General features: G+C 49.2%; 1 protein-coding gene across 1 annotated transcript in view; it reads right to left on the bottom strand.

Annotated features, from left to right (window-relative positions):
- Positions 1–4,379: 4,379 nt before the first annotated feature.
- Positions 4,380–11,384, bottom strand: part of adamts18 (ADAM metallopeptidase with thrombospondin type 1 motif, 18) — a 38,607-nt gene continuing 31,602 nt past the window's right edge. The window contains 5 exon segments of the mRNA XM_062471606.1: positions 4,380–5,866; positions 6,133–6,394; positions 7,159–7,383; positions 8,205–8,399; positions 8,945–9,149. Coding sequence (XP_062327590.1) covers positions 5,748–5,866; positions 6,133–6,394; positions 7,159–7,383; positions 8,205–8,399; positions 8,945–9,149 — 1,006 coding nt within the window. The 3' untranslated portion in view covers positions 4,380–5,747.

The following is an 11,384-nucleotide window of genomic DNA, read 5'->3' as shown; positions in this document are numbered from 1 at the left end:
GAGAGAGAGAGAGAGAGAGAGAGAGAGAGAGAGAGCACGACAGGGAGGGTGAGGGAGAGAGAGAAGGGGGGAGGATAAAGACAGAGAAGAGATAGATGTGGAGATAGTGAAAGAAAGGTGAGAGGGACAGAGATGGAGAGGTGGAGATAGAAAATGACAGAGAGAGAGAGGAGAGAAGGAGGTGTAGATCGAGAACGAGAGAGGGGGGAGAGCTATCTAAGAAAGAGAAGAAAGAAAGAAAGAAAGAAAGAAAGAAAGAAAGAAAGAAAGAAAGAAAGGACAAAAAGAAAGAGGAATGAACAGAGAGAGACTGTGGCGAGCTCTAGGCTTCATAGTGATTCAAGCCAAAGGCACTCCTGTAGGACACACAGCCGATGCTACCAACATACAGTAGGCTTGTCTTTGAAACATTGCAAATTGTTTAAGAAGTTCTGCTTGTCTCTCCTTTGAAATATAGGCCTGCTTTGATTTATTAAGGCTCCTAACCTTGGCCAATTACACACTGTTCTCCTTGTTTGGAATGTCAGAGAGCACCGTGGCCCTGGAAAAGACAACACCTATTTGCTTTGTTTGCAGAAATCTGTAGTAGTTGCGACCTTGCAGCGTGCCTCTTTGTGAGTGCTAATGTTTCCCCTCAATAATCTGAAAACCAGCGTCGCCCCCAGCGGACACGAGAGAGCTCTGTTAACCTGTTAGATCACCGACGCATCCAGCCAGCCACGTCTAAGCCCCCTTCCCCCTTCACCAGGGGAAACACAGGTGGGGGAAGAATACTCTGAATATGTAAATCTGGTTTGCATTTCAAAGAACCGTTTCAGAGAGAAAAACGAAGACCAGTGGTTTCAGCGCACCGGAATTCCGCTCCTGTTTGCTGGGCTGTTATGAACGGAATTTGAGTGACGGGCATGTAATCATAAACACTGACCTGTCTTCGAGGTACAGTAGCAAGGAATATGATGTAGCATGTGTCGATGACATCCAAGCCCGGGGAGGAGATACCTTCTTGGTGGCATGTTGACTCCTGCTGTACATCCAGTCTTTGATTGTGGCCTCTTTGATTTTGTCTGATTAGACGTCAATGACCATCCCCCTTAGTTTCATGAATTGGACACACACTGACACAGCTGGACATGCAGATGGAGTGATGGAGCGAGTGAAGGAGAGATGGAGAGAGGGGGAGAGAGGGAGAGAGAGAAGGGGACAGAGGGAGAGAGGGAGGACAAGGAGGGAAGGAGAGAGGGAGGACGAGGAGAGAGGGAGGACAAGGAGAGAGGGAGAGAGCAAGAGATGGCGATAAGCGTAAAGAGGAAAGACGGACAGAGGGAGAGATGAAGAGAGGAGAAGCACCTATGACATGAACAATTTCACAGAAACGTCTACATTTTGTTTGTGGGTAAACATTGCCCTCTATAGGTGATTTAAGTAACAACACCTGGCATGACATCACTATAGGCATTTTGGGAGGAGTTTGACATTGAAGGTACTTTATTTTCTCTCAATCTTGATTGAGGTTAATCAGCTTTCAATGTATCTAATAATGAGCGTGGGGTACAGAAGGTTAACCCGTCTGTTAACCCCTCTGTTAACCCCTCTTCCCATGACCAGGATACCCACGGCTGATGAGAGTCCTAGAGATGACACCACTGCTTGTATTACTATGTTAAATAAATGGATGTGTTGCCAGGGAGGGGTGGGTCGCTGTCTTACATGCCTGCGACAAACATCAGGTTTGTAAGACAGACCCGTGGAGTGTGATCCTCTCACGGCATCACATTGATTCATGCAGAGGTGTCAGAAGGAAGGTCTTGCCAATGCCCACGCTCCTTAAGGCGATACATTACCACCATTTAGGAGTCATGAAACGCTGCTCTGCGGCCTTGGAGGAGAGAGGGGACGGCAGTGTTCAGTGTGGAGGTGTGGAGGGAGAGGGAGAGAGAGAGAGAGAGAGAGAGAGAGAGAGAGAGAGAGAGAGAAGAGAGAGAGAGAGAGAGAGAGAGAGAGAGAGAGAGAGAGAGAGAGGGAGAGAGAGAGAGAGAGAGAGGGAGAGAGAGAGAAAAAGAGAGAGAGAGTGAAAGAGGGAGAGTGAGAGGGAGAGAGATTGAGGGCCAGAGAAAAGGACAGACTCTTTTGCTGCTACTTTGCGGCTGTTTCCTCCTCTCAAGGTCGTATCTATGGCTGCAGCTGGTGTCTGCAGGGATGTGGATTGTAATCAATTCTAACATTTCAAGGGGAAAATGATGAGAAACCAGTCCTCAAAGGAAGACAGATGGGAGAGCACCGCCACAAACACACAGATCAATAATATTCATAGCCCAAAGGACAAAATACAATAAATTAAAGTTTTAATCAATGAGCCTGGATAGGGATGCAAGGGAATGCAGCAGTAAATTATCCTTAAGCTATTCAGAGATTATTTAGAGCATGGGGCAGGAGTGAGTGAGAAAGAGAGAAAAAGGGAGAATGAGGGAGAGAAAAGGGAGAGAGCGGGAGAGAGAAAGCGAGAGAGGAGGAGAGCGGAGTGGCAGTGAAAGCGACAGAGAGAGAGAGATGGGTGGGGTGTATTTTGTGTCGGAGGACATGATCACAGGATTATACAGTAAAGACATTGACACGGCTGGTGTTGAGTGAGTGTTTCAGATGGGAAATAACTCATCACTATGAAAAGGTCATTTCCATAGTATCTCAGTAGCAGCAATGGATAAATGTCATGGGTGTTTAATGTTGTACTAATAGATGTGTATGTGTCTGTGTGTGTATACACATCTGTAAATGTGTGCATGTGTAAACATAGCTCGGTCATGGAACCACTAATATCATGTTATCATTTTAGTCGACACTCAACAAAGTGATACTGATCTCCTCTGTAACAACCTTGACGCGCTCAACCACAAACACATAGCTGCCGTATCAACTTACTGTACTAAGACACCTTCTCTCAAGTAGCTCTCAGTAACAAGCAGAATTACAGAGATACTGTATTTCCTGGTATCTCCCTCTCTTATCAGACAGCGTTTGGGGAGGCGTGTGCGTGTCTGAGTGTGTGAGGTGTGCTTGCTCCCAGCCACTCTTCGAGAGCTACGGAGCGTGGGCGGTGTGCTACAAATCTCCCCCAGGATCGTGTATCAGACATGGGGTTAATGCTGAGAGGCAACCCTTCCAAAGTCCATGAGTCAGGGCTGGGTTGGAGGGAGAGCTGGAGGGAGCCGGGTGTGGGCGTGCAGGGGCCGAGGTTGTGTGTGGGTGAGGGAGGGAGGGAGGCGGGGTAGAGGAGAGAGAGAGAGACAGGGTTAGAAGGGTCTGAGGGTCTCTAATGGTTTCTAAATCAGTCCGGCAGTGACGGCAACACAAAGGCAGACTGACTCTCTGTCAGTGCCCTTTGAGATGGTAATCCTCAAGATGCGCTGCCGTGTCAAGAAGGCCGCTGGAAGCTCCTGGAAGCTGCTGGAAGCTGCCATTTCTACATGTGGAGGAAAGGCCAAGTCCACCTGACAGCAGCGAATGAGCCCTGCTGTCTGGGCTCCAACCAAAAAACATCAGAGCTTTGCATTGACATGGGGAGCTCCACCCCCCCCACCCCCACCCTAACCCCCCACAAATAAACCCCCACCCTCATATCTGACTGATTCCATGCAGATGGAACAGCTTGGTGTCTGTGTGTGTGTGTGTGTGTTTTTGTCTGTGACTGTGCGTGGATGTCTATCGGGCGTGCACGCGCGCGGGCGTGTGTGTGTGAGCGCGTATGTGTGCTTGTGTGCTCAGTGAACTCTGTCTGACATGGAGGTTGGGATGGAAGAGGTGCCAGGGAAATATGACAGTTCTCACTTGCTCTGATGTCTGCCCCCACGCCTGAGCCCTGAGAGAGATGGAGAGATCACTCTGCCGCAGACAGAGTGGGCTGGACGCTCACACACAGAGCTCTGTTAAAACGTGATTAGGGTGACAGCAGTGAGGAGTGCTCAAAAAGGTTTCGCTGAACAGAGAGGAGAAAGAGAGAGAGGGGGAGAGGAGATGGGAGAGATATAGAGAGAACACTAAAGACAGTCTGAGTTTTGGGCCGTCAGGTAGGTACTGTAAGTGTTGGGGTGAAAGGTGATGCTGGTCGGACTGCAAGTTGCACCTAACTGATTGTGAAGAAGAAGCCTGACATGACTGTGCTCATTGTGAGTGAGGGAGTGTAGAAGGGTCCAGGTCGTCTTGGGGCTTTTACAGGAGCAGGCAAGTTCTCCTGTGATAGGTATGTATGTCTGTGTGTTTGTGTGTGTGTGTGTGTGTGTGTGTAGAGAGAGAGAGGGAAGTGAGAGTTGTGAGGATTTCAAGATAAAAGGGGTAGAAAGAAATCCAGACAGTATCATACAATGACTACCTTTCTGTACAGGGAATAAATCTTTGTTTTTATTATAAAAAAAATGTTTAGAAAGAAAAACAGAAAGGTATTAAATATGACATCATCATCTATAATACAAGCAGATTCCACACTCTCCAAACACAGAACAACATTCTAAACCATGCGCCTGGGAGATGAGAAATCACACACGTATCTACCTCCAGGTTAATGAAATGGACAGGAGAACTGGGCATGCAGGAAGATCACAGGGCATGAGAGGTCTGCCTGAGACCTGACCAGCTGGACTAACCTCTCATCTTCTCCACTGACTCCCCCGCCTCCACATCTCCAAGTTCTCCACGCACTCTCAGGTAACAGCCCCTTCACCCAGCCCTCCTGACTAGACTGCAGGGCTTGGTTTCTGGAAATGACTTCTCATGAAGCCTGTCTGCCTAAGGTTACTTCCCGGTGTCTAATCTGTACGATCTGGTCCAGGGCCAGTCCCACAGGCCAAGCAGGCCTTTTCTCTGTACATCCTGACAGATAGACGGGTCCAAGGGAGGATACAATCTCCTAACTAGCCCCAGCCATCACCACAGCACAGCACGGAGATGCACAAGACACATGGAGCACACGCGACGGCGAGTCAGAGAGCGAAAAACACATGAAGCATTTTACAAAAGAGGGTAAACGTGACGTTTTTCGTTCCATGCAGATATTCAGGATTATACTCACAATGACAGTTTTAGAATACACGGGAGTCCCTCTAGCTACACCCACGAGAGCACCGACAATCATCGAGATCACAGAACACAGAGAAGAGGGTGATTACAAACAACAAGGGAATCGAGGTGGGCTAGACACCTCCTTCTTTGTCTCTCACAGAGGGGACATCTGTACACTCTGACACACAATGCACTGTACACCCGACAACACACAAAACCGGAATCGAACCACAATAACTTAAAGTCATTTCAAACCGACAAATGCTTTGAGATATAGGAATGAGTTGAGAGCATCCTGTTCATGGCTTGTTGACCAATACAAAAACATGTAAACAAATAACATTTCAATGAATATCTGAAGTTCTGCTAGAGTAGGGATTAGTCTGGATGTTTGCAGTTCTGAGATGCTGGAGATTGCTTTGGCTATTGGAGCCTTCAAGTGATCTTCACCCCTGGTGTATAGTTATTTTTAGGATGAGATCCTTCTCTTCTGCTCCTGTAGATCATCCACATGAGACTGCATCTGTCAAGTAGTCCAGGAAAAAACAGGACTGACAACGGACCCACAGTTCTCCTGTGCATCTAAATGGCCGATAATCAGTTCAAAACCTACAGTTTCCTCATGGTCCAGCAGAGCATCTGTATTAACATCCATACAAAATGTACAGGGTGGCTGCTGGGAAATACAGTCCTTAACTTCAGGGCTTGTTGCCAGTGCAGGACTTGCAACACTGCTGTCCATAGAACTTGTGGTTACAAACTCCATGCTGAGGGACCAGGTGACACCAGCTGAAGAGGTCAACACAAGACATCTCATCTGGGGGAGAAAACACATCCAGGTTGGCAGTGTGAGTAGCAGGCTGAATAGCAGGTTGAGGTTGGCATAGTACCAGGGACCAAGCCGACAGAACCAGGCCAAACTTGGGGGCTGTCACCACCAACCCTATGCTGACCTTGTGCATGTTCATTGTTAAACCAACAGTCTATTTGGTCAAATAGACAATTTTTTTATCCTAAATGCTGTTTATAAAAGAGAAAAAAAGAAAAAACTGTCACACTAATTTCACTTGTAAAGAAGTTTACCTTTACGTGTTGGGCCAGGAACAGGGCCGAGGCCAAGGCCAGGGACCAGTACAGAGCCAGGGCGAGGGCCAGGACCAGGGACCAGAGCAGAGCCAGGGCGAGGGCCCGGGCCCGGGATATGGCCAGGGGCTGGGCAGAAGTGTGTGTTGCAGGCCCTGGATGTGACTGGTCTCTGGTGGGGTAGACATCCTGCCGACGGACGACCCTGACGCAGACACTGGATAGAGCGAGCCTGCACCCCTCCACCACACGACACAGAACACTGAGAGAGAGAGAGAGAGAGAGAGAGAGAGAGAGAGAGAGAGAGAGAGAGAGAGAGAGAGAGAGAGAGAGAGAGAGAGAGAGAGAGAGAGAGAGAGAGAGAGAAAGGGAATGAACGAGGGAGAGAGAAGAGAATAGAAGGATGGAAAAAGGGAAGAATGAGGGATAGAGAAGAGAATAGAAGGATGGAAAAAAGGGAGAATGAGGGATAGTTAGAGAGAGGTAGCGAGTGAGAGAGATATGAAGGAACGAAGGGAAGGGATGGAAGGGGGGGGTGGCGAGGTGGGGGGGGGCGGTGAGGAATATCAAAGATTAAACAAAGACTCCATCATGAGGGCACATAGCATGTCAACTGCCTCTAGCCATCTCTATATGCATACCAATATCACAGAGGGCATATCAAGAGGATTCAGACATCAGACTTCAGGAGTCTGCCTTTAAACACTCATACATTATACATCGACAAGGATACTGGTGCCTCTAGGCCTGACAACACACAGACAAGCTGTTAGCACACATCTACTTCACACTGCTGTTGAACTAACTCAAATAGGAAAGAGATCGATCCTGGCCAAAATGACTCCTTTCCATTTTTTCCCCCCTTGTGTTTGAAATAAGACTGACATGATGGACACATGACGTAGATATGAGGAATAGACTTGTATGCTAAATGACTAAATGTGTTAGATCCACCCCAGAGCCCCCTGATAACACTATGGTGGCTAGATTTGTGCAAGTGGCTGTCCAGCAGCTAGAGAGGTCTACCTGTTGCCAGGGGGAGGAGTACCAGCCCAGGACCACGGTGGAGGGGGTTCTCCCAGGCAGGGGCCTCAGATCGGAGCAGGCTACCCTGGAGCACGACTGCTGGAGCTCCAGGGGGGGCTTGGCCAGGTTCCTGCATCTCCGCATGGGGACGTGCCCCCCCTGAGGGTCCTGCTCCCCGCAGCGCAGCTCTCGACGCTGCACCCCCGACCCACAGGACCTGGAGCACTGGGGGGAGGGGGGGTTACACTGGGTTACACTGGGTCACTCACAAAATGACCACATTTTACATTAAGGTTACATTAACAACCATGTGGCTACACGGTAAAAACATTGAAGTTACATAAGAACTGCAATATGGCTGAATGCTGTGAATGCAAGCATGACAGGTAAATATTTGCATCAGTAATCCAGACTTTCCACACAAGACTAAACCTTATTGTTAATGCATGACAGGAAGAGCTCAGACTTCAGTCATCCCAGCCTTGACAAACATCACACTGCTGAATACTACAGTGCCAGTAGAACAGACTTTAGTTTCAACCAGAGTTTCCTCTGAGACAGTATCCAGGGAACGTTTCTGTATGTGCTTCCACTGTTCCCAGGCCATTAGAGAAAAGGAACAACGTGACAACATCAAGGGTCGCCACAGCGATGAACACCGCAAGGTCACCCCGCGTCTATCTCCATGGCAACAGGGATGAAGTGCAAAACGAATGAAGCTTCTCATCTGTAGTCATGTATTTGGTATTCAGAAGTCGCATTAGCACTCTGAAGGGTGCATGTGTGCGTGTGTGTGTGTGTGTGTGTGTGTGTGTGTGTGCATGAGACAGAGAGAGAAACAGAGTGAGAGATGGAAAAAGAGAGAGTGAGTCTGTCAATTCCTAAGCATCGACTGAGTATGTGTGTGTGTGTGTGTGTGTGCGTGCGTGTGCATATGGGCGTTTGTGTGTGCATTTGTGTTATGTGTTTTTGGCGTATGTGTGTGGGTGTATGTGTGTGTGTTTACGTGCATGTGTGTGTGTGTGTGTGTGTGTGTGTGCTCCTACCTCTCCCCAGGCGGTGGCGACCCACTGCAGACGGTCGTTCCGGGGACAGCGTCTGAGGACACAGGTCTCCTGAGCCTTGGGCCTCTGGTGCAGTCTGCACATGCTGTCTGGAACCACCACAGCCTTGGCCCCTGGGTCAGTACTTCTGCAGAACACACTCCGCCTCCTCGTGCCTCGACCACACGACTTGGAGCACTGACAACAGCAGGCACGAGAGGAGGATTTGAATGTTTTGTTTCGTTTTTTTAAATTAGATACTTTTTTGGCCGTAAACCTCAAAGCCTCAAGTGGTCATTTATGAAAAGGAATACAGTGAAAGGGTGAGAGGAAGATTAACAGGAGGGGCTGTGAGACTCCTCCTGGGACTACATGGGTCGGTGTGAATAATCTCTCTGTCTCTGAGGAAGTTGGTCTAAATTCATGAATGACTGTAATTGTGAATTGTTCATTAAGTAGATCATGATATTCCATCATCATACATTATAAACATGTCTTCATGTCTATGTGTGGGCAGGGATTTTGCAGATCCCTACATTTCCAAAAGAGGGCAGCAAAGTTTTTTTTGAATTCAACAACCCTACAACAACAAAGTCTTTTTAAATTAGTCTCCAAAAACACTCTGGTCCTATTAGTTAATTTGTGAGTGTGTGTATCAATGTATGTCTACGTGTATGTGTGTATGCATGTGCATGGGTGTGCATGTGCGTGTGTGCATGTATGGATGGGTGTGTGAGACCCACCTGGGACCAGGCCCCCGTGCTCCACTCTGGGGGGCAGGTGTGGGTGTGGCAGGGCTGGACCTGGGCGGGAGCCATCACCGGGCACAGGGAGAGAGCCACGGGCTCCTCCCGCTGGTAGGTGACCTTCCTCAGGCAGCGCAGGTGACGCGTCTGCTGCCCGCCTCCACAGGAGCGGCTGCAGGGGCCCCACTCCTCCGTGATCCAGCTGTGGAGGGAGATGAGAAGGTCTAAATAAAACCTGCGTTAACACACACACACTGTCATTACGGAGTGAACGCTGCAATCCATGTCAGAGTGACGCGTGAACCTGCTTTCCCGAGCCACATGCATGAGTGCGACACAAACGCCCACGCACGCACACCCCAAAATGCACACTCGGTGAGTCTAGAGTGCAGAGTCAGCAGGAAGCCAGGGCCAATCAGTGGTGAGATGCAGCAGCTGTGTATTTAGCAGACCTCTCTCATCAGCGTATGAACCACATGACAGGGGCCCTCATCAGTACCTAAACCACACATCTCCAGAAGCTCCTCCGTGGATTCTTGGAAGCAAACACACACCCATCACTCCTAAACACACCCATGTCACTGGGTCTTCAAGACTGCCAGCTTATGATGACACACATATATATTCATGCATATAAAGGCGAACAGTGAATTTTCCGTAAGTGTTCTCTGAGGTTACTTTCCACCTTTAACAAAGTGCATGTGAGGATAGAAACATCCAAACCATAGAATAACCCACACATACCATAGTCTAACAAGGGCTCCAGATTTACCGTTTCTACACACGCTACAGCCAACCCTAACACACACACACACACCCTCAAGGTGAGCAGATGTGCCCTGGCTAGGCAAGGATGTCTACTGTGATGTCATTGTAGCCTTAAGGACCGGTCCGACCCGGATGAGCCTATGACCCGGACTTTGACCTTGCTCCTGACCTTAACCCTGAGCCCTGCTCTCCTGGCCTGCTCTGGTCTGCCTGTGGGGAGAGAGATGTCTCCTCTGTCCTCTCCTTTTCTCTTGTCTTGTCTTCTCCGTTCTCGCCACTGTTTCAACTCAACTGCACTCCTCACCCTACCTCTCTCCTCTCCTCTCGGTCCCTTTCCTTTCCAATCTTCTCCTCTCCTCTCTCCTCTCACCCCTCTCCTCTCTCCTCTCTCCTCTCTCCTCTCTCCTCTCTCCTCTCACCCCTCTCCTCTCTCCTCTCTCCTCTCTCCTCTCACCCCTCTCCTTTCTCATCTCTCCTCTCACCCCTCTCCTCTCTCCTCTCATCGCCACTCCTGTTCACCTCACCCCTCACCCCTCACCTCTCTCCTCTCTCCTCTCACCCCTCACCTCTCACCCCTCACCTCTCTCCTCTCTCCTCTCTCCTCTCTCCTCTCACCCCTCTCCTCTCTCATCTCTCCTCTCACCCCTCACCCCTCTCCTCTCTCATCTCTCCTCTCTCCTCTCACCCCTCTCCTCTCTCCTCTCTCCTCTCACCCCTCACCCCTCACCCCTCTCCTCTCTCCTCTCACCCCTCTCCTCTCTCCTCTCTCCTCTCACCCCTCACCCCTCTCATCTCTCCTCTCTCCTCTCTCCTCTCTCCTCTCACCCCTCTCCTCTCTCCTCTCTCCTCTCACCCCTCTCCTCTCTCCTCTCTCCTCTCTCCTCTACCCTGGCCTGGTTGGGACTGCAGTTCTTGTATCTCTGAATCACTCTCCCCCTCTGATGAAAGCAGGCTGGGTCTGAAATAGCTCCTGTCCCTGCCTGTGGACCACAAAGAGATTACTGCAAATGACCGGTCTGGTGACCACACGTCCCCAAGGATGGACAAGAGGCCCGGTCCAGTTCCAGGAGGTCGGTACCCGCCCATCCATTCCATTTGCCCTTCTCCTCAACCTGGGTCGGGATGAAAACCAAACACACTCATTCTCCATCAGACCAGCAGACAAATGACTGAGAAGACTAAACTGCAATTAGGGTGGGGAGAGACATGACCCATCGAGCTAAAGCACCGGTTTGAATTACTGTGCCACATTTCTTCTCTGCCGCTGTATAAATAACAATATGTCATTGGAGAGAGGCTGAGCTGCTACTGTGCTTGACCGCAAACCAATGTTGAGCATTGCTGTTATTTGTATCTCTGCAATCTTTCAATAACTTGCATATTTCTAGACATGTAATTAAGAAAGAAATGTTTTGGGATATTGAGAAACTTAAGATATGTTTTCCGTTCCTTGCAACAGTTGTTTGTTTTGGGGTAGAAACTGTGAAAATGTCAACAAACTTGTGAAAAAAGCTTTTTGTTAGTTGGTTGACCAACACTATCTCTGTCTCTTTCTTGCTGTCTGTCTGTCTCTCTTTTTCTCTCTCTCTCTCTCTCTGCACATGCCACTACTGCCCATGCAGGCACTTCTAAGTGACTACACAGATGTAGTCTACCTAGAGGACACAGC

This window comes from Osmerus eperlanus, chromosome 10, assembly GCF_963692335.1.
Source record: "Osmerus eperlanus chromosome 10, fOsmEpe2.1, whole genome shotgun sequence".
Lineage (NCBI taxonomy): Eukaryota > Metazoa > Chordata > Actinopteri > Osmeriformes > Osmeridae > Osmerus > Osmerus eperlanus.
Note: the sequence above shows the minus strand (reverse complement) of the source record. Positions and strands in the feature narration are given on the sequence as shown.